The 22,778-nt window shown below is 43.5% G+C and overlaps 2 protein-coding genes across 7 annotated transcripts in view; both read left to right on the top strand.

Moving 5' to 3' along the window:
• The window catches only part of EPS15 (epidermal growth factor receptor pathway substrate 15), a 128,735-nt gene extending 118,059 nt beyond the window's left edge, over positions 1–10,676 (top strand). For 2 of the 6 annotated variants that reach the window (XM_028511330.2, XM_036026068.1), the window contains exons 22-25: positions 1,633–1,709; positions 3,327–3,489; positions 5,690–5,877; positions 8,377–10,676. In XM_028511330.2, coding sequence (XP_028367131.1) covers positions 1,633–1,709; positions 3,327–3,489; positions 5,690–5,877; positions 8,377–8,523 — 575 coding nt within the window. In that variant the 3' untranslated portion in view covers positions 8,524–10,676. The remainder of the gene's footprint in view (positions 1–1,632; positions 1,710–3,326; positions 3,490–5,689; positions 5,878–8,376) is intronic. The other 4 variants (XM_028511332.2, XM_028511331.2, XM_028511335.2 and 1 more) reach the window with 2 other exon arrangements.
• Positions 10,677–21,374: 10,698 nt separating this feature from the next.
• Positions 21,375–22,778, top strand: part of TTC39A (tetratricopeptide repeat domain 39A) — a 54,790-nt gene continuing 53,386 nt past the window's right edge. Inside the window, exon 1 of the mRNA XM_028512899.2 lies at positions 21,375–21,473. Coding sequence (XP_028368700.1) covers positions 21,421–21,473 — 53 coding nt within the window. The 5' untranslated portion in view covers positions 21,375–21,420. The remainder of the gene's footprint in view (positions 21,474–22,778) is intronic.

The following is a 22,778-nucleotide window of genomic DNA, read 5'->3' as shown; positions in this document are numbered from 1 at the left end:
TCCCTCCCCACTGATAACCCTCCATGTGATCTCCATTTCTGTGATTCTATTCCTATTCTAGTTGTTTGCTTAGTTTGTTTTTGCTTTATGTTCAGTTGTTGATAGTTGTGTGTTGTCATTTTACTGTTCATAGTTTTAATTTTTTTTTCTTAGTTAAGTCTGTTTAACATTTCATATAATAAGGGCTTGGTGATGATGAACTCCTTTAACTTCACCTTATCTGGGAAGCATTTTATCTGCCTTCCATTCTAAATGATAGCTTTGCTGGATAGAGCAATCTTGGATGTAGGTCCTTGTCTTTCATGATGACTTCAAATACTTCTTTCCATTCCCTTCTTGCCTGTAAGGTTTCTTTCAAGAAATTAGCTGCTAGTCTTATGAGAACTCTTTTGTAGGTAACTCTCTCCTTTTCTCTTGCTGCTTTTAAAATTCTCTGCTTTAATATTGGGTAATATAATTATGATGTACCTTGGTGTGTGCTTCCTTGGGTCCAACCTCTTTGGGACTCTCTGAGTTTTCCCAACTTCCTAGAAGTCTGTTTCCTTTGCCAGATTGGGGACGCTCTCCTTCATTATTTTTCAAATAAGTTTTCAATTTCTTGCTCTTCCTCTTCTCCTTGTACATTCCTATGATTTGGATGTTGGAATGTTTAAAGTTGTCCTGGGGGTTCCTAAGCCTCTCCTTGTTTTTTTTAAATTCTTGTTTCTTCATTCTGTTCTGCTTAATATTAATTTCTTCCTTCTAGTCCAAATCATTGATTTGAGTCCCAGTTTCCTTCCCTTCACTGTTGGTTCCCTGTATACTTTTCTTTATTTCACTTTTCATAGCCTTCACTTTTTCCTCTATTTTGTGACCATGCTCAACCATTTCTGTGAGCATCCTGATTACCAATATTTTGAACTCTGCATGTAATAGGTTGGCTATCTCTTTGTTGCTTTGTTATTTTTCTGGAGTTTTGATCTGTTCTTTCATTTGGGCCATATTTCTTTGTCTCTGTGCACCTGTTATGTTGTAAGGGGTGGAGCCATAGGTATTTACCAGGGCAGGGTAACCCATGTCGCTAGGTTGTGGTGCTGTATGTAGGGGAGGGGTCTGAGTGGGAACAATAGCGCTTGCTCTGCTTTTGGCTGGCTTTCAGCCACTTCCCCCACTACCCACAAGCAGATTGGGCCCTTGTAGGTTGGTACCCAGGTAGGTGGACTTGTGTATGTTCTAGGACACTGTGGGTCTTGCCAACAAATTCCTGTGAGGCTGGGAGTTTCTCCTGCCACCACAACCCCCACAGATTTTTACAACCAGAGGTGGTGAGGTTTTCTTTTCCCGTACTTGAACCCTGGATTGGGCAGTCTGTCTTGCTCCCCAGTTGTTCCAAAGTGTTAAATGCTTTCCCTAGAGTTAGTTTACCTGTTTTTATTTTATACTACATCATTTATCAGTTGATTTATACAGAGCAATATATTTATCTCGCAGGGATATCAATGTGTTCACTGTCTTTGTGGACTTACGTCAGAAATTCAGAACTATTATTTGGAATTAGATATTTTTCATCTGTCTTAATGTTACCAAACGAAAGAGGACATGAAATTTGATGTCTTTCCGTCCTGGTGTATTGATTTTCTTTATTCATTTTAGCCACAGACCCCTTTGCTTCTGTTTTTGGAAATGAATCATTTGAAGACGGATTTGCTGACTTCAGCACATTGTCAAAGGTAATCCAAGTTGGTGGGAAAGGGAAATACACTGTGTCTCCACCAAAAGAGCAGCCCTTCCTTTCTATTATCTAAGCCTCTCACAGACATTGTGACTTGATTTCAATACATTGCAGCAAATGTTGATTTCAGATAGGAATGAAAGGTAAGATATAATTAAAGTAGATGTATTTCTATTAATAAAGACAGTGTTGAGTGTACAGGTAATTATAGTGTCCTACTGACAAGTTTGCTCAACAACTTCATTTTTAAGAGTCTTCTGTCTTTTTGAACACATTTCTTCCAGTTTTGAACTACATTTTTCTCCTCTCAATTGTTTGGGTCAATAGTTGTTTGTGTACTCTGGGCATTCCATTCCATCCTCTCTGCGTTGGTTAATCGATTTTTTGTTGTTGTTCTAAGGCTGTTAGGTTTATATTAAGACAATTAATCCACGTAGTCCAGCACTTAAATGTCTGCTACCTACTTTCCAGGATAGCTCTAGGACTGGTTGAAGCCAAAACAGTAAAATTAGAGTCAAATTGTCTATGCCACTGTTTCTCAGCTGGGTGTTACTTTCCCCCATCTCCCCATCCCCAGGGAACATTTGGCAATGTCTAAAGATATTTTTGGTTGTCACAGCTGGAGAGGGGGACTACTCATATTCAGCGGATAGAGAGCAGGGATGCTGTTGAACACCCTGCAAACCCCCTGTCCAGCCCCCACAACCCCCAACATAGAATTATGGCCAGCTCAAAATGTCAGTAGTGCTCCTGTAGAGAAATACTGGCCTAAGAAGATCCAAAATCATAACACCTGATTCATTTTAGAAAAGTCAGTCTTTCATTACTCCACATATTAGAAAGACAGGGTCTTCAGACTCACATAAAGACTCAAATTACAGTTCCATGGCTCACTTCACTTTAAAACACTGATTTCAAGCTGTCTTTAATGTTTTCAAAATGCCATTTTTTTGGCTTTTGCTGATCTTGCCTATATTTAAGTATACATTGGGAAGTATGAAATCTTTTTTTAATCATTCAGATCAGATATTCATTTGAGGGAAGATATGTAGTCCCTTTAAAATGGCCTCAGGTGGTTTTGTATTGTATTGCCTGAAGCTTGACAGACTGTTGATCAGAGTTGGCTTGTTCTGGTATGGCCTGTTACTCTTAATAAACAGTGATGTTGCCCTGGCTGGTGCGCCTCAGTGGATTGAGTGCTGCCTGCAAATCAAAGGGTCACTGGTTTGATTCCCAGTCAGGGCACATGCCTGGGTTGCTGGCCAGGTCCCCAGTGAGGGGTGTGCAAGAAGCAGCCACACACTAATGTTTTATTCCCTCTGTTTCTCCTCCCCTTCCCCTCTCTAAAAATAAATAAATAAAATATTGGAAGGGAGGAAGGAAGGAAGGAAGGAAGGAAGGAAAGAATAAGATATTATACTTACTACTCATATAGAACAATTTAATAAAATTCTTCCTTTGGCCCTGAATACAAAAGTTAAAATGTCTTTGCTTCAGAATTGAAATAAATGAAGCTGCATAATACTGAAGACCGTTTTTCAAATGCTACATGATATATATAGTTTGGTTGGTATAATATATATAACCATGTATAAACATTTCTTTTCAAACACAGGTCAACAATGAAGATCCTTTTAGTTCAGCCACATTGAGCTCTGCCAGCAGTGTGGTTGCTACAAAAAATACGCTGGAGGAAGCACCAGTCAGAAGTGAAGATGTACCCCCCGCACTGCCCCCAAAGGTCGGAACTCCAACGAGACCCTGCCCACCGCCGCCTGGTATGAGAGTTAGTACCTTTCCTAGATCAACAAGATCTTTTCCTTTTCTGAAAGTATTGTGTAGGTTTTATTTATAGATATATCTGAAGGGCCTTAGAACAAGTCAAAAAACATGGCAGGAGCCTGCTGCTGTTCTTTCTTCTGACCCCAACACTGAATGACAGACATTACCCCAGGGGCCAGCCAGTGTAACTGTCAGGAACTGCTTTTCTGGCAAAAGCGAATTTCTTTTTAAATCATTTTAGAGAGGCAGTAAATGGAAAAAAGAAAGTACTAATGAAGTCTCTCGCTTTTTTGGAAGCTCATGGATTACCGTTTGAATGATAGTTTCCTACATTTGAGTGTTTTAATTAATTGCTATAAGAGAAGATTAGCTGGAGTCTTTTCTTGACAAATGTGAAGTCTTAAATTTTTTAATGTGAGAATATATGGCTTTTTGCCATCCAGAATTTAGCAATATAGTGATTTGAAAAGGAAGTTTTTTTTTAACAAGTATTTTACCTCATATAATAAGACTCCTTTATCTTATAAAATGATTTTTGAGGGTCCAGGAACAAATTCTTAAAGTTGTTTTTTCTTTTTAATTTGTAGTACTATGCAAAGAAAAGGGGTTTGGGGGTTGTTGTTTTTCTCTGACACATGGCAAGGGGTGTTTTTTAATGAAGATAATAAAGTTCATGAGAAGTGGCAGAAAAGGCCAGCCCCTGAGTCATTGTGGCGCTACTGGGCCATCACAGGAGAAGACACATCTGGACAGTGTTCTTCCCATTACACATCCTTCCTTGGGAGGTTTTCGACCACAGCAGCTGTAGATTACTGTTCTTTCCTTTTCATAATAACCTCCCTATGGTATTTCTTGGGAAGATTAATTTTTCTCCCTTGGTTTAAAGGAATTGCATACATAATTGTTAATACTCAATTATCTGTTGAAAAAGCAGGTAAACAAGTTAAGTGATTTCCATTTTTTAAGGAAAGTAGCCTGTATCATATATCGCTAGAGGGTAAGGTTGTCAGACTATATTAAACAAATGAGAGTCAATTTGCTCATTTAAGTTTTTGGCCTTGTATGACGCCAAAAGTGAAGGTATTTTTTAAATCCTAAGTAAAATAATATATCAGTGCTTTATGTAAATCTGCAGCATAGTGAGTGTCTGTCACTGTAGAAAGATCAAAGAAAGGAGGGTTTGCTGGAGAGAGCGTACTGGGCCGGAAGCTTAGAGGTTTGGGCTCTAACTCCGGGTGTGCTCCCACTGGCTCTGTGATCTCGAGAGTGCGGTTTCAGGGCCTCCCTGTCCGAGATGTTAGGCGGTGGCAGTACCTCCAGTTCTGCCCTCCTGCGAGGGCTGTCGGGAGGGTCCACTGAGATGTGAAACTGGGACATCTTCTGTGAGCTGTCGCAGCAATGGAAAGAATCTGTTGACATGATTGCTATCACCAGTTTAACACATTTCAGGAAAATATGTATTTTTGGAGATATTTTAACACCTATTCTCATTTTTCTTCAAGAAGTACTAAGTTTAAGACTTTAAAATTTGAGGACTTGTTTGAAAGTGATGATGAATTAATGAGCAACAACATGCTGCTGTTTGATCAGATCACCAGCAAACACAAAGATGTAGGCCTTGTGCGTCATGGAGAACTCTCTGTTCTCCAGCGATACATGGTAGATGGCAAGAAGTAGGTAGGGTTTGCCAACGTAAATTTTAATTTCATGTTCCCAGGTGTTGTATGTAAATCTAGAGAAAAAAATCAGAAGAATATTAGCACTTTTCAAAGGTCATTTGCCCTTACTGCCGCCAGTGGAGAATGGTATTACGCTGAGGTTTTAATAGCAGAAGCATTGCTGTCTTTATTCTTTGTCATTCTCCGATTACGTGCTTGTTTTGTCTTTTCATGGAGCCATGCTATTTTGGGGAAGAAGATGTTTCTTCTCTTGGCAAAAGTGGGGTTTCTGGCCCACCCCTTTCCCCTTCACTATTTTTTAATTTGCCTACGTGGAGCTGGACTGTAGTTGAGAGGGTGCGTGTGGAAGTTGAGGTCAGACTGCTGGTGTGGCCGTGTGAGACCACATTGGGGGTGTGTTGAAGCACTCACCCCTTTCCCCCACCCCCAGTTCTTTAATGCTCCCTGCGTTCGTGTTCTTGTGTGTTTGTGTTTGCCATATTTGCTGGTTGAGTTAATTGTAATGATTTTGATCCAGGAAAAAGACCCATCAACAAATTGGATTCTTCCGATCCCTTTAAACTGAATGATCCATTTCAGCCTTTCCCAGTCAATGATAGCCCCAAAGAAAAAGATCCAGATATGTTTTGCGACCCATTTACTTCTACTACTACTACCACTACCAATAAAGAGGCTGACCCAAGCAATTTTGCTAACTTCAGTGCTGTAAGTACTGTGAATGGGCTGTTTGGGGGAGAATCTTTCCATTTGCAGTTTGAAGGGTTTTCAAAGATTACTTTGGAGTCTGCCAAATACACATCATTCCAACTAAATTTACCAACATACTAAGAAAAAAATATTTATTTATTCTTCCCTAACCAAAACCTCTGTTTGCTTGTTTTGATGGTTCTGAAATATTCCATGCACAAATGATTTTAGTAGTCTTATTTCTTGTGATATATACCAGTTGTTTTGTAAACTTTTCTCTTTATCTTGGTAAACAACTTAAGTAAAATCCTTATGGTTACTGTTTTGCAAATTGTTGTGGATGATGGACCATTAGACAGTCATTTGCTGTCTGCCCACTGAGTGAATAATGCCAATAATGATGTTGTGTATTTGTTACTGTGTATGTGTGTTGTATATAAAGCTTTGTAGATTTCTGGAGACTAGTCAACAACTATTGCATGACAGGACGGGGCCAGGAATTCTGAATAGCAAGTAAAACTCTGGTTGTACATAGTAGTGTTTGTTAATGTAAATGTCAGTTTTATGAAATACAATCGTTAGGAGTTAAACAAATCTTTAATTATTTGGAGGGCTCTACTTCACTAGCCTTGCATATGTACTTTGACCTCTCCCAGAGCTGACTGAACCAGGTAGGTCAGTAAAAACACGTGGAGGGCTGTGATAATGACAGAGGTGGGGCCTGTGACACCACACAGATGAGAAAACCAGCCATGGAGGTGTCACTGTGGAGGGACATAAAGCAAATGACACGTGCCACTGTTGTTTGATAAAAAGCAAGGCTTTTTTAAAAAATAAAATTCTTAGAGTAGCTAACAGTTTGATTTTCCAGATTTTGCTTTATTTCTATAACAAAGGAGTTTTGCTTTATTTATCACTTAAAGGCCTTGATGATTTGGGAAATAGGAGATCTAGTGGCCAGGCAACCTCGGCCACACTCGGCTTCGTGCCTCCGTGCCTCCATCAGTGTAGCCTTGTGTCGCCCAGCCAGGCACTTCATCCCAGCAGCCATTTCTAGTTAGAAGGAACTGGGCAGGAATCAGCATACACCAGGTCAGACGGGTTAAACTGAGCGACCCAGATTTGGTCAGATCACCAAATCTGAACTCTAAGCACCAGTGGCTTCTTCTGAAAGTGAAGAAGCAGAATAGGAATCAAAATCTTGATTATTGGAAAATGGAATGTCAGAATTACACTCTTTACTTTTGTTACATGGAATTTGAGTTGTTGCAAGCATAGAATCCAGCATTGCTCTTTAAGAGATTTTAATCCTCTTAATATAAAGTTACCTTCTGGCAGTTCATGGCATTTAATACATTAAATATTATTTCAGCAAGTTGAAACCTGTTTGGAATAAGTCTCGAACAATAGCTGAGGCATTTTGCCTATTTTAAACTCCAAAATCTCAGTATAGTGTAATACAAAGCAGCTCATAATAAAAATGTCTTCCACCTTGGCTGGTGTGGCTGAGTGATTCGGTGCCGGCCTGTGAACCAACGTGTCGCCAGTTCGATCCCAGTCAGGGCACATGCCTGGGTTGAGGGCCAGGCCCCCAGTAGGGGCCACACAAGAGGGAACCACACATTGATGCTTCTCTCCCTCCCTTCCCCTCTCTAAAAATAAATAAATAAAATCTTAAGAACATCTTTTCTTTTTATTATGAAAGATTTTTTAAGCATTAAAAACTTAAAAGTCCCTCTAATTCCTTAGGGAAAAGCTATCATTTTTTAAAAATCTGACAATTTCTTTCATTTCATCCTATTAGGATATTCATCTTATTATGGTATTCCTGAATATAACAGGACTTGAAAGCAAGTAGAATTTTTTTAATTTAGCATCTGCCAAGATTGCTGTTTTGGGATAAAAATACATCCCTGACCTAATTACCAGTGTTAAGGTCTTATCTAGACTGGGTCAAAAGTTCTCAGTGACTGTCAAAATCTTTATAATGCACTAAAAAAAAATTTCATCCACACCTTGTTTACTGTGCTTAGTACTTATCGTATGTACAGCAAAATCATTATACTCTTTGCTTTATGGTTTCTCTGTGCAGGAAGGTTAGGGTGTGGTAGGGAGGTACCAGTGGGGTTAAGCTGAACACGGTTTGTCCTGTGAGGGTGCTCACTGAAGTGGGAGTGGTCGGTGTTTTATATTAGATAAAAAGGCTGGCCCCCTCCTCTTTTTAAATCTGCTAACTCACCTTAAGCGTATACTTTTTAAAATGATGTTTTAATGTTTAGTTTTATAAACTGGCTGTGAGCTGCATTAATTTTTAAAATAAAACCATATTTAGTAACTGGTTAAACTAAAGGTGTTTTCAGAAAAAAAATTTAACATGTAAGAAGACTATTTCCAGCATCCTTCAGGTGAAACAAGTAGTTAATGCCCTTTGTAAAAACTATTTTTTCTTCTTTTCTTTTTATTTGTTTTGCTCATTAATCTGTTCATGTGTCTATTCATTTGCCTTTTCCATGGCAGTATCCCTCTGAAGAAGATATGATCGAATGGGCCAAGAGGGAGAGTGAGAGAGAGGAAGAGCAGAGGCTTGCCCGCCTGACCCAGCAAGAGCAGGAAGACTTAGAACTGGCCATTGCACTCAGCAAGTCTGAGATTTCAGAAGCATGAAGAACTCTCCTCTGTCAACCATATAACACTCTTCTTCCTGAATGCTGAAGCTATTTACAGTGTATATCAAAACTACCATAAGCATGGGGATATAAAAGGTTTGAGATTCCTGTAAATGTGACAAAAGTTTTTTTTTTTAATTCATTTCAGATTTGTCTCCCCTCCTCCCCGTAAAAGCAGTAACCGAGTCAGACAACTTGACCTGGGTCCCCGTTCTGGTGTGCGTTTACTGTGAGCTTTTGCCTGCCTCTGCTACTTCTGCGTGTTAAACTAGAGCACCCAAGCTTCTGCCTTCTGGAATATAGAGAAATAACTTTTCACCCCTGTGCTACCCTTGTTCTGTAGTTACTCTGATGATAGCCAGTGGGGTTTTTTCTTAAAACTTGCAGTATTTTCCCCTGATTTAAGTGGATGAGGGAGGAGAAGGGATAGGACATCCTGTTTCTTTTACGATAGTACAGATTGACTAAAGTGCATGTTTGTATTTCCATAGAATCAAAAAACTTTTTTTATAGACAAGGAAAAATATTTTACATAAATTGACTCCATTACTGAAAAAAGGGATGCTTTAGATTGAACCATTACAGCTTCAGACTGAATTTAAAGAATTTTAGATAAACAGATACCTCTCCATAATTTGAAGTGCTAGACAATGGAGGAAATCTGTCACCTAAAATACACCCATCCGTATGAGGTGAGCAAGCATCAGGGTGTGGCAGCTGTTCTGCCATTGCTGCGGCACTGTCCTTGTTAGTTCACGGTAGGTTTATTTTTGTATTTTTGCAGAAGAAACTTTAGCAAGCTAGAACTGGAAGGTACTTTAATTTTTGTATATATATTTTTTGTTTCTTTAATGAAGGCTCAGTACTTGAAATGTAAAAACTTTCACTGAATACAAATGAAAAAGTAACATGTATTAAATCACATTGCTTTTTGTCCATTTTTGTGGTTTAAAATGTTTATTCATGTTTTTTGCCTATGAAATTGGCAGGCTGGCAAAAAAATCTTTTTTTTAATTGGGAGAGAAGAGACCTGCCAAATTATTAGAACTCTTCATGTGTTAAAAGCCTATCTTCTGTAAAACTGACCTAGCAGACAAGCTGAATTTGAATAGGCTGTTAAGTTATAATCTTATTTTTTTTAACATCGGTTACTGACTTAGGTAATGTACTGAATACCTATTTACCAAGATAAAGAAAAATGCACTTAAAACTAATTAAAAGTCTCTCTGGTCATCAAGTCAAAGTGGTATTGATCTGTGTTTATCAGTAACTTACTGCATAGCCTATGAATAATTCCAAAACATCCAGTTCATTTCATCTTGAAATGGTGCTTTGTTTTTCTCCACAAACAATTGGATTGCTATAGCTTAAAACAAACTTAAACCACTTTCTTACACTGCTAACTTTTTTCTACTTTTGTAAGTTGAAATAGTTCAGCATAAAAGTCATACATATGAAGCAAGGGCTGAATCGTAATCACAAGGCTTAAATTTTGATAAACCAGTGACTGAGGATATATGCAAAGGTGACTGAGAAGGTAGTGCTGGGAGTTGTGGTAGGTTGTGGTTTTGGGTTTCTTCTTCCCCTTACACTTCAGGAAAAAGGTAAGTTGACTTGAACAACCTTCTTTTGCACTGGGAAAATGAACAGATGTTTGAAATGCTTTTAAAATATTTTTTTTAATTAAAAACTCTGGAAAAGATGAAATATCTGTAACTTATAAACACCAACTTTCGATGTAATGTGTACCCTGATCTTATGTATGTTTAACTGGATTACATAGATTCTTATCTTTTGTTAAAATATGTATACTCGGTGGACCAATATAATATTAAAGTATGTATATATTATATAAATATAAGTATGTATATCTCTATCTTTATGCTCACTTGTGTAGGATGAATATCTTAGAGTTGTTTGTGATGACATTTCACATTGTTGACTCTGGCTCCAGAGCCTGTGCTTGAAAAGGACAGATAAGTATTCCTGAGAGCTAAGTGGCAGTATTTACAAAGTGTTAACCATCTTCTACATCTTTAGTCAGGTTTCTCTCTTTATAGAAAATTCTATATGTTTCAAACTACTAAATTGTAGCCTGTAACTATGAGAACAATAAAGGTAAAGTAACAATAAAACACACTATCCATACATCCATTTGAAATGGAGTGTTGCATGGTTCTCTGTTGCGTCCATGCTGTGACCAAGGTAGGTATACAGTCAGGTGTAAGTGTAAAGTGCTTGTGACACTAACTGGTGTAGAATATATAATAAATGTTAGCTATTATTTTTAGTTACCAAGTTCTGGGGTTTTTTTTCCCCATCCTCACCTGAGGACATTTTCTTTTCATTCCTTTCAGAGAGAGAGGAAGGGAGAGAGAAGCATCCATTGGTTGCCTCTCGCATACACCAGGACCGGGGATTATATGGTCCTGGACCAGGGATCAAGGATGGAGGATTGAACTCACGACCTAGGTGTGTGCCCTGATCAGGAATCAAACCTGTAACCTTTTGGTCATGGGATGGTGCTCCAGCCAGCTGAACCACACCGGCCAGGGCAAATTCTGGCCGGGGAAAATTCTATTTTTTGAAGGATAGAAAATGTGTATGCACAGGGACAGTGCCTCAAATGTGCGTGCATAGGTGGCTTTGCATATATTTATTGAATGAGGATTTATGACATGGATTCTAGAAGGGCAGCATGGTGTAAAAAGTTCATACAATCAATCCTGGGGTTGAATCTTTGGTTTCCCATTTTTGAGAAAGATAACAAAGTTGTTTAGCCTCCTTGAGCATTGTTTTCCTCATCTGATGAACAACATAATATCTCACTCACAGAAGTGTTTCGAAGGATTTGATTTTGATGGCTTTTTAATAATACGAGTGGACACATGCAGTTTGAGTCTTTGTGTTCAAGGGTTGACTGTATTTTCGATGTGCAGTGAGGAATCGCACATAAGGACGGCTGATCTAAGTTGTACACAGATTTTTGACTGTGTGTGGTGAGGGGGTTGGTGCCTCTAACCACCCAAATGTTGTTCAGGGATCCTCCGTATTTTTATTTTAAAAATTAAGCTATGTTTTTATTGAAAATAATGAAAATAGCTATTGGTTATTGAATGCACATTATGTACTAAGCACTTTATCTGTGTTTTTGTTGTTGTTGTTGTTGTTGTTGTTGTTGTTTAATCTTTACAAGAGCCCTAAACAGTACTATTATTATTCTGTATTTTAGAAATAGGGAAACAAACTCTAAAGAAGTTAAAATAATGTGATTTACATTATACATCTACTAAGTTGATGAGCCAGGAATTGAACTCTGGTCTCTTTGATTCTAAAACATGATACTTTTTCCACTTTATCATGCTTTGTCTCATTTTGTGTGAAAAAAATTTGCTTATAGGAAATTCTAGGAACAGAATATGATAAATAATAACATGTGACAGGTATTAAGTTCCAGACAGGGTCCTTAATGCTTTGCATATATTAGTTCCTTTAACCCTCACAGCGACCCTGACCGTGTCCCGTGTAGATACTGTTACCGTCCCCACTGTGCAGAAGAGGTGCCCTGACGAGGCCAGTCGCTCAGCTGGTGAGTGGCAGAGCTGGATTTGAACCCAGGATACTGGCTCCAGAATTTTAATCACTACTTGTGTTCCACCACAGCCAAAGGAGAAGTATAAATAGAATAGTTCATGTAATCCCTGTTCTTGGGGATTAATGAAATAGACCTATTACCCATAGCACACTGGCATCTTACAAAACATTTTCCTGTCCATTCTTCTATTCAGTCCTTACCAGGATTTGGAATAGTCCCTGACACATGAAAGCACTTAACCATTGTTAGTTATTACTATTACCGTAAATGATAAATAAGTATATAGGGGAGATAGCCAACCTTGCTTCTATTAAAGAAATAAATATTTTAAAATCCTGAGGCTGGCAAAAATGAAAATAATTTTTCAGTGCTGGCAAAGCTCCAGACAGAATACATAAACAGGTAAGGGGAAGGCTTTTGTTCTGCGTTCGAGTGGTTTGCCTTCAGTCAAGACTCCAAATAACTTGGTTTGAGGAGAGAAGAGGAGCCTCACCTGACATTTTGGCTGTTGACAATGCTTTTGGGCCCTTTCTCTGACAGAGAGAGTTGGTAAAGTGATGATACTATTTCTCGGAAGATAGTAACTGCCCTTTAGAGTAAAAAGGGGAACAGGAGGACAGAAATGCAAATTCTCAGGCATAGCCCCAAATCTGTATTAAGAACTGGTAGGGTACTAGAATGTTCCATTGGCCAGGTGGCCCAGTAAAATCTATGAGGAATTACAGAAGGCACTGAGTATGGGCAGGTCTATTAAGACAGTATGGTTCTAAGCCCTGGCTGGTGTGGCTCAGTGGATTGAGTGTGGACCTGCAAACCTAAGGGTCGCCAGTTTGATTCCCAGTCAGGACACATTCCTGGATTATGGGCCAGGTCCCCTGTAGGGGGTGTGTGAGAGGCAACCACACACTGATGTTTCTCTCCCTCTCTTTCTCCCTCCCTTCTCCTCTCTCTAAAAATGAGTAAAACCTTAGGAAGGAAGGGAGGGAGGGGAGAGGGAAGGAAGGAAGGAGGGAAGGAAAGAAGGAAGCAAGCAAGCAGAGAGAGGGAGAGAGGTTCTTGGACCTGGGAGGCCCAGGGACCCTTTTAGAATACCCAAGGTGAAAAATTGGAGCTAAGGTATTATTGGCCTTTTTCATCCTCAAAGTTGGTTTTCAAATTATATAGCTAAATGAACAGAAGCAGAAGCCCATGAGAACCTAGATGCCTTTTATTAAAGTTTCATTTCTGATGTATTCGTGAATTACAATAAAGATGATTCTATACAAAAAAATACACGAGAAATTAGGCACAAAGTAGATTTTGAAGAGTTTGCCTCATGGGTGAAGGGACAGGACATTTCTAGGCAGAGGGCGTGGGTGGGTATCAAGACAAGTGGGTAGGACAGGGATTGTGTGCGAGCAAGCAGCAAGAATTTAAGTAGTGTGTGGGCAAAAGAGTAGTTTTTGTGTTTGTGTGTAAGAGAGATCTCATTGGAAGTGATCTGGAGGATGGCTCTGGGAGGAAACCGGGTAAGGCAGGGAGAGCAGACGAAGGCTGTTGCATTCATTCAGGTGAGACAGTGAGGACCTAAGTGTGGCTGTGGCCTGGGACAGTGGGGCGGAGTTAAGAGAATTACCAGCCCTTAGAGTCTGATTAGACGTAATACGTTGTAGGTGGTGAGGGGAAAGAAGTGGTTTGCAAAGGTTAGCGAACATCAGGATCACCTGGAGAGCTTGTTAAACTACAGATCGTGAGTCCCAACCCCCGAGTTTCTGATTTCAGTAGGTATAGAGTGGGACAGAAAAATACGAATTTCTAACCAGTTCTCAGATGATGCTACAGTTGCTAGCTCAAGGTGAGAACCACTGGAATAAAAGCTAACTTCCAAGTCGCTTTGTTCTCCTGTGAGTTTTATTGAATCTACTCCTTTAGTTTGCAGTGCTGTTGAACCTGGTCGTTCTGTACTTGACCTGTGGGTTCTGACTCATAGTGTAAAGAACCTCTAATCTTTTTTGTGAATAGAGCTTAAAAAAATAATAGCTGCAAGCTAAAAGCTAGCACTTACTATGTGCCCATACTATTTGAAATACTTATATACTGATTCATTTTAATCTCCATAACAATGCTTTAAGTTAGGTATTGTTATTTTCAGTTTACAAATGAGAAAGCTGAGGTACAAAAAGGTTAAATACTTTCCCCAAGATCATAGAGCTAAAAAGTGCCAGAGGTAGGATTCAAACCCAGGCAGCTGGCTCCAGAGCCTATGCTCAGTCACTCTGCTTGGCTGGAAAAAAACAAAAACAAAACGTGCATTAAAATACTTCTGATGCATGGATCTACAGTGCACCTGTTGCCCTCAGACAGCTGTATACTGTGAGCACAGTGAGTGAGAAAATCGTTATTCCCTTTCACCTTTGCTAAGGGCCCTGTGTTCTGGGTCCTGTGTTCTGGGTACTGCGCTGGGCCAGGCACAGGAGAAGACTGAATGAATGGCCCTGCCAACAGTGGGTGGTAGGGGAGCTAGACATCTGCTTACAGCTAATTACACGACATTGCTTACTGAGGATTGTGATGGGGATGCTGGGACACTCAGAGGAAGGAGAGAATAGTTCCTGCTTAGAGGATTGGGGAAGGCTTCCCAGAGGTGTGTTTCCAGGACACATGATTCTGCCCCAGGCGTTAGGAAAGGCACAGATCGTGACTGCTGAAAGAAAAAAAAAAAGCACAGCTCTCACAGGCCGCCCCTGGATGTCAGGGCTCTGTTACTGCAAAAGGCAGGCGGGCTCCCAGGAGGCCTCATTTAGGTGTTCAGTCCTTCGGTGAATCCAGCTGGGTCCAAGGCCTGACCCTCAAGTTTTGAAACCTGATTTTCATCAGTAAAGAAGAGGTCCCATGAAGCAAGTTCACAGGAACTGGCATAGAGAACAGAAAGTTAGTTTCCAGTAAAAGTTGTTGCCACAGGGCTTGGAGCACCCACAGTTGACTAAAGGAGACGGACACCTTTTCCCTCGCCAGTGCCTGGGTGCCCCCTGCCTCTGAGGCTTCTCACTCTGCGGCCAGCGCTGCTGCGTCCCTCTGGTGAACACAGTTTTTAGATTAATGTGTTTAATCAGGTTATAGTCTGATTTGGCTGGTTGGGTAGCTGTAATGTCTCTTTGGAGTGATTTTGCTTATCTTTGCCCGTGGACTCTGCAGTTTAACTCCTTCTAAGGCAGACTTTCCCCAGTTTCTGAGTTCTTGGTGAAGCATCTCACCAGCTGGGCTCTGATTCCACCCTTTGATTGATTGATTGATTGATTGATTGTATCGTTTACCGAGAGTGTATGGGCCTCTTCCCTGAGCCACCCTCCCCAAACCGTCGGTGTCCTAGCAGTGTCCTGTGAGGGCAGTGCCTTAAACCTCTCTCAGACCGACCTCTTCTCCAGTCAACGCCACTACCCCAGTTCAGGTCTTCGTCGTCTTTTTCTTTTCTTTAGGCTTTTGCCAAAGCTTTCTAATCTCCTCGCCATAATCTGTTTTTCTTTCTGTTTCCAAACTGACCTCTGTGCTGCAGTCAGATTCTTCTAGAATCAAAATCTGCCCCTATCACTCCTACAACAGAAGATGCCCCTGATACTCATCACACTCAGGTTAAAACCCTAACCCCTTAGAAGGCTTTTCCTTCATAACCTTAATTTCTGATTGGTATTTAATCAGTAATGGCTCGAGCACGCAAGTTGGGTTTTTTTTCCCCCTTTAAACAAATCTTGAGAGTCCTGGCTGGTGTGGCTCAGTGGATTGAGCGCCGGCCTGAGAACCAAAAGGTCACCAGTTCGATTTCCAGTCAGGGCACATACCTGGGTTTCCAGCTAGGTCCCCAGTAGGGGGCGTGTGAGAGCCAATTGATCGACGTTCCTCTCGCACATTGACGTTCTCTACCTCCCTTCCCCTTTCTCTAAAAATAAATAAATAAAATCTTTAAAGAAAATCTTCAGAAAATACTACTTGAAGGAAATAAAGGTAACCCTAATCTGATTATAGAGTATGAAATCCTTCTAAAATGTCCAAAACTTTATTCTTTAACTTGGTATTTTTCAAACTACAGGTTGTAACATATCAGTTGGGCCATGAAATCAGTTTAGAGAGTCAAGCAGCATGAAAAAACTATAAACAGTGCAGTAGAATGAACTCATGTGTACCAATAATCATCTTCAGTAATTACCAATCTGTATTCAATATTATATAGTCTGAAATCCTACTCACTTACTTTTTCAGTATTTTAATAAGTAGCTTTTTCAAAATCATGAAATAGAATTTGTTATTGAATATGTTTGGGGCTACAAGATAAAATGTTTGGAAGCCACTGATTTTTTAAACATCTCTCTTCAAGTAAGAAATGTAGGGCCTAATGTTATACGCCCATATTTTGCCTTGTATAATGCGCATCCTTATTTATTCCCTCAAAAATTGGGGCAAAGAAGTGTGCATTATACACAGCAAAATACAGTATCCAGGTTAGTATCATGAAAAATTATCTCATGGAGGGGAAGGTGTGTCTTTGCCAAAAGACGCCACCCATGTTTCTTTCCGACCCCAGTGAGTGTATGGAATGTGTTCAGCTGCCCAAGACTTCGGAGCTTGGTTCCAGCCTCTCCTTTCTGGTTTCTCTGGAGTCAGAACTTGGGGGTCTGTGTTGGTCATATGTCCCTTAACGATGGGGATACATTCTAAGAAATACGTCATCAGGTGATTTCGTCATTACACAAACTTTGTAGAGTGCGCTTACCCAAACCTAGATGGGACAGCCTACTACTACACAGCGAGGCTCTATGGTATGGCTTACTGATCCTAAGCTCCAAACCTGAACTGTACACTGTAGGCAATTGTACCAAAATGGCAAGTATTGAAGTGTGTTTAAACACAGAAAAGGTAGAGTAAAACTAGGGTATAAAAGATTAAAGATGGTGCACTGTGTAGGGTGCTTACCATGAATGGAGCTCAAAGGACCGGAAGTTGCTGTGGGCGAGTCAGTGAGTGTTGCTGGAGTGTGCAGGCCTGGGGCGTCACTGTGCCCTGCTGTAGACTTTATGGGCACTGCCCCGCAGCCCTCCACACTGGTCCTTTCCAACAGGGTCAGAAATAGAGCATCGAAGCTGTCAGTGCTGCTCCATGAACAGGGACGTGGGCCGGACTGATTGGAAATAATGAGGAGAAACGGGCTGGGTGAGGCATAGACCCCCATAGTAGTGACTGTCGGGAGGGAGTGAACGGAGGCCTGGGGCCAGTAGGAATAAGGAGTCAGGATGGAGAGATGAAGGATCACAGGGGATTGTCATGCAATATGGTTTTAGCTAGTACATGTTGGAACAGTCATGAGATTAAGAAAGTTTGTTGTATCCATAAAGAAAAGAGGGTGTTGAACATGAGGGTATGGAGCTGATGACTCAATATTTTGACACTGGAAATTTGTTTTTGGTTCCATTGACCCTGTCTAGCACAAAGGGCTTTCTCTGGCATTGAACTGATGGAAGAAATACAATTTATCTGTGCTTTACATCATTACAACCTGAAAATATTTCCAAAGTACACAGACAGGCTGGGCCCACAGGACCACAGACAGTTTTAACCAAAGTGGCAGTGGCACCTACTACCTGTTACGGTAATTCCTGGGACCTGTGTCCTTGTACAGGGCCTTAGGTCCTCCACAAAGAATGCACGGCAATGTACTCAGAAGACCATCAAGCTAGATCTGCCAGGGCTGCCGCACCCTCTGCATATGTCGTGCTGGGGGACGGGCTCCTCTGTGCTGAAAGGTCAGTGGCTGACTGACTGACTGGGGCGCAATGTGTGCGCTCAAAATTGAGGTGCTGTGAGTGAGAGGGAGTCTACTGCCATACCTCCCAGGTATTGCTCCTGTCAGAGAAAAAAATTCCTCCTGAACCACATATCCTTCCATTTCTTACAGGAAATTCAGGTTCCTTATTATCTTATGGGACGATTGTCATCTATGCATCATCGACCAAAACATCATTGAGTAGTGCATGACTGTATTTTGTGGAAAGGAAGAGACAAGGAAAAGTAGCTGACACTGAGGAACTTCTCTGAGCCTGATGCTGAGACTGCCAATATATCCCCCCATTTACTCCTCACACCACTTAAAACAGAAAAACATGATGTATAAAGACATAGGAGGGACTTGGCCAAGACCTCCTAACCTGTTAGAGAGCAAGTCAGGTTCCAGCCCAGGTGCCTCAGCTCCGAGACCTGCTTGTCCCCCACACCAGGCTGCCTTTCACACACCTTGGGAGACCACATAGCGACAGAGATCTAACACGGCAACCCTGGGCCCTAAGCAAGAACTGATGTTCTCAAAGAAATCCTTGATTCATCGCAGCTTCCTGAGAGGGCTTCCTGGCCTTGTAGAAAGAACCCAGACCTTGGACTTGGATTCACATGGGTCTACATTCTGGCCTTCCCATTTCCTAGCTATGTGACGGGTTAAATCTCTTAACCCCTCTGGTCCTCAGCGAGGATACCAGTTACTTCACACGACTGTGAAAATGGAAGATGATGAATGTAAAGTCTTAGTTCCTGTTATGTGGCAGACAAAGAGCTCTTATGTTCGTTTTTAAGAAGACAGAAAAGCTAATAATACATTCTAGGAAAATACTATGATTAAAGGGGGTAAACATTGATCATCTTGAAAGTTTATTGATCCAGAACATTCCTCTCTGATTACGAATAAAACTATCATGTAGTAGGAGGCTCACATAACACATGCTATGTGTCCAGCACTGTTCTGTATTGCTTGCATTAACTCGTTTAGTCAGCACAACCACCCTTTTGAGAGGTGTTGATATTATTCCCATTTTAAAGATCAGGAAGCAGAGGTTAACTTGCCTGAAGTCACATGCAGCTCTCAGTGGTGAGGTCAAGATTCCAACTCCGGCAGTCTGGCTCGAGAGCAAGGGCAAGAATAAAACCTTGGTGTTCTTACAAGAGTCAAAATAAGCTTTGGGAAAGTGGTTCATAAATGCCGTATGCGTTCTAAGAGCTGGTGGGGCAGACAGACTGGGGCTGGGGTTAAGCTAAAGAGTCAAGCCTGGCTGCTTGGGTGGAGTCCTAGCTCTGCCACTTGCCTGGCCTCTGTAGTCTTGAGGAAATGACTTATTCCTCTGCCCTACTTCCTCAGCTATAGAAATCGGGATTGTAAAAGGAAACACCCGATAGAGTTGTTCTGTGGATAAAACCCAGATAAAGGGCTCCCATAATGCCTAACATCTTTTTAAACGAATGATGGTGATAATGAAGATACTGATGATGAAGATGAAGGAGAAAAAAAAGGCAGGAAAACAAACAGGAAACAAGCTTTGACATTTGAGAAACCTGTGACCACATCCCAGCTCCTGATCTGATCTCAGGAACATTTCTAAACTTCTGACTCAAAGATTCTCAAAACACAGTTGTTGTCCGGATTAGAGGCAGTGTGTATAAAGGCCCTCAGCACAGCGCCTGCTGCTGAGTAGAGACCATGCATCTTAGTTCCCTCTTCACTTACTCAACACCGAGCACCTGCCATCTGCAGCAGTGGTGCTGGGGTCCATGGAAGAAGACACAGATGTGGGAGAAATCTGAAGAGTGACACCAATATGGTCATCAGTAACTAAGGTAGTGATAAATGACAGGAGAAAGATAAAAATGTAACCTCCAAAGAGGAAGTGATTCCTCCATGGGGGAGATACAGGAGGGCTTCCTGGAGGAAGTGGTGTTGGCTGTGGGCTCACAGGCTGGTGGGACTATAACCCCACCTAGGGTAAGACTGGGCTCTGGGCCTTTGAGAGACCAGGCCTCGGAGGCCCTGTGGTATTCGTGCTGGTGATCTGGCTGCCCCCAGTGTCCAGTGCCGCCAAACTGGACAAGGCTCTGTGGACCGAGGGTTTGGGGCCCATGGGTGCACTGTAACTGGAATTTCCAGATCCGGAACTCAAGCTTTGTGGTCAGACAAGCGGCATTCTCGGGCCCTTGTTGATCCAAGACTGACTCAAGTGCTCAGAGAAAGGGGGAAAGGCCGCATTTCTCTGCTGCCTCCCAGGGAGACAGTGGGCGATGCTGCCCAGATGAGCCTTGAGGCTTCCGCCCTCTGCCTTGCCCAGGCCTCCCACTCTGACGCTCAGCCCCCCTGTGGGCCACGGGCAGGGTCTAGGGAAGAACCCGATGGCACAGACCAGCCTGCGTGTAAGACCTGCAGAGCTCAGTCTTGGGGGAGTCAGTTGATCCCTCTGAACCTGTCTCATCAACTGTAAAAACGGGGGTGTTTCATAAGATGAAATGAAGTAAGAACTTGGGCAGAACACCTGGCTTTGAACTTGGCACAGAAAATGTCTCCATGTCAGAATCGGTCACCATTTATTAGACACGTGATTTGTATCTAGGATACAACCCCAAAAAGGAGACAGGAAGGGCCCCTTAGCCACCCTGCCGCTGCCTGGTGCTCAACCCCCATCTGTTTGCTCACTGAGGGAAGTCTCCAGGGGTCCCTCAATGATCCTTCTCACATCCCTCCTCCGGGCGCTGTCCTGCCCCTCGCCCTTAACCGAGCCTCCCGCGGAGTCCTGCTGGACTGCGCTGCCAGGGGCTCGCCTCGCTCCAGAGCTGATTCTGCTACTTGTTAACAGTTACTTAAAACTTTTAAATGCATGTGACCTAAGACAAAATAGGGGCTTTCAAAGAAAGTTGGTACTGGAGATGGCTTGTGGCTCATTCTCCTCTGACCACGGCCTCCCACAGGAGTCTGTGAACAGGGTCACGACCCAGGGCCTGGGCAGCAGCCTCCACTCTGGGCCCAGCCCGCCCCTGCCGCTCCGGCCCTGTACCCGGCCCCTGCAGCAGCCCCGAGACCCTAACTCCACGCAGGGGCAGCCCCGGCAAGGCAGGCTCCGTCGTTAGGCAGAGGGGAAAGGCTTTGGTGACAGCAGCGGTCACCTGTACGCGGGACGAGCTGTAGCCTGGGAGCGGAGAGGCCTGGGGTAGTCCTGGCGCTTCCGCCAGTGACCGTCTCTGTGACCTTGAGCAAATCCCTGGCTGTCCTGGACCTCAGTGTCTCCCGGGGACTAATGATGGGTCTTGATGGCGCTGGACGAAAGTGGTCTTGCCCTGGGACCCCAGGTCTGCCGTGGTAGGCGACACCGACTCCTTTGCCTTCAGGAAGGCGCTGTCCAGGCCTGGGCGGAGCCTCCGGTCCGACCCCGCCCGCGCCGTCCAGGTGCCGCCGCCCGAGCACCGCCAGCACCGCCGCTGCCACGAGGGGCCGCCCGCGCCGCCAGCAGAGTCCAGCCTCCGTCCATGGCCTTTCTGACCACCTGGAAAGGAGCGGCCCCTGCGAAAAGCGACCGCAGGTACCAGGCGGAGCCGGGACTCCGCGACAGTCGCGGAAGGGACCGAGGGGCGGCAGGGGAACAACGGACGGGAGGGACAACTGAGGGGGCATAGCCGGATACGGGGTGTGCGCCGCTGGGCTAACGGCCCCAGGGCCGCGGGAGGGGCAGTCTAGCCCCTGTCACACCTCCACGTGCCCCCTGCTGGCGTGTTACGGCCCCCATTCCGATCCCGCTCCAGCGCGGCTTCCCCTGCTGCAGCCTGCGGGCCACCTGCAAGGGCAACTCCAGTGAGCGGGACCTCGGTCTGGCTGCGGGCCAGGTTCGGCCCTGTGGCTCCGCTCAGGGGCGCCCCTCACGCACCTGGTCCTTCCCAGAGGAGCGTGAGTGGAGGGGTGACAGGCGAGAGCAGGAACACTACCCTCCCGCAAGGCTGTCCACAGCTCGGGCAGCAGTGTGGGGGAAAACCCCAGGTCCCAGGTCTGGTCTGGGGTGGAACTGTATGCACCACAGGTCAGAGACGTGTCAAGGCCTCCTGTGTGTCACCTCCACCTCCCAAGCTGTCCCCACCTCCTGGATGAGTTGGTGTCTCTAGATTTGTTCCCATGAAAGAGAGAAGAGACAGCCCCAATCTCTCCTCTGCGATGTCTGGACCCCCAATTCTTTTCCTATCTAAAGCCTGCTTGGAGAAGGACTATGCCTGCCCCCCACCAAGGCCTCCACCTGCCTATCCTATGAGCACCTCAGACTTGGCAAGCCCTGCATCAAACTTTGCATCTTCACCCCCAAACCTGTTCCTCCTCCTGTTTTTCCATCTCAGAAAATGGCACAGTCATCCACCCAGTTGCCCAAGCCCGGAGCCTGGGAGCTATCCCTCTCCTCCCTTGCCTCCACCCCAGTCTCCAGGTTCTGCTGGTTTTTCTCCTGGATGTCTCCCAAAGCTGCTCATTTCCTGTGGACTGTGCAACAGCCCCTAACTTTCCCAGGTCCCCAGACTCCTCCTTTCCATGCATCCCTCCAACTGGTCTCTTCTAAAACACACACCACACCATGTCATTTTTCTGCTTCGAAACCCTTCCGTGGCTCTCTGTCACCTGGAAGTTAAAGTTCAAGACTCTCAAGGTGGGAGGCTGAGGCTTGCCCAGGCCTGTTTTCCATCGCTCCCTGACCCTCACGCTGTCCGCCAACACCAGCTGGCCTTGTAGCGCGTTTGCAGCTGGGCCTGGCTGCCGGGGCTGCCTCTGCTTGGAATGCCATCTTCCACTCCTGACCTTCACCCCACAAGACTCAACTTGGGTAACCTGCCGTAGAGGGGCTCTCGCTCGG

The sequence above is a fragment of the Phyllostomus discolor genome, chromosome 5 (assembly GCF_004126475.2).
Source record: "Phyllostomus discolor isolate MPI-MPIP mPhyDis1 chromosome 5, mPhyDis1.pri.v3, whole genome shotgun sequence".
Taxonomy (NCBI): Eukaryota; Metazoa; Chordata; class Mammalia; order Chiroptera; family Phyllostomidae; genus Phyllostomus; species Phyllostomus discolor.
Note: the sequence above shows the minus strand (reverse complement) of the source record. Positions and strands in the feature narration are given on the sequence as shown.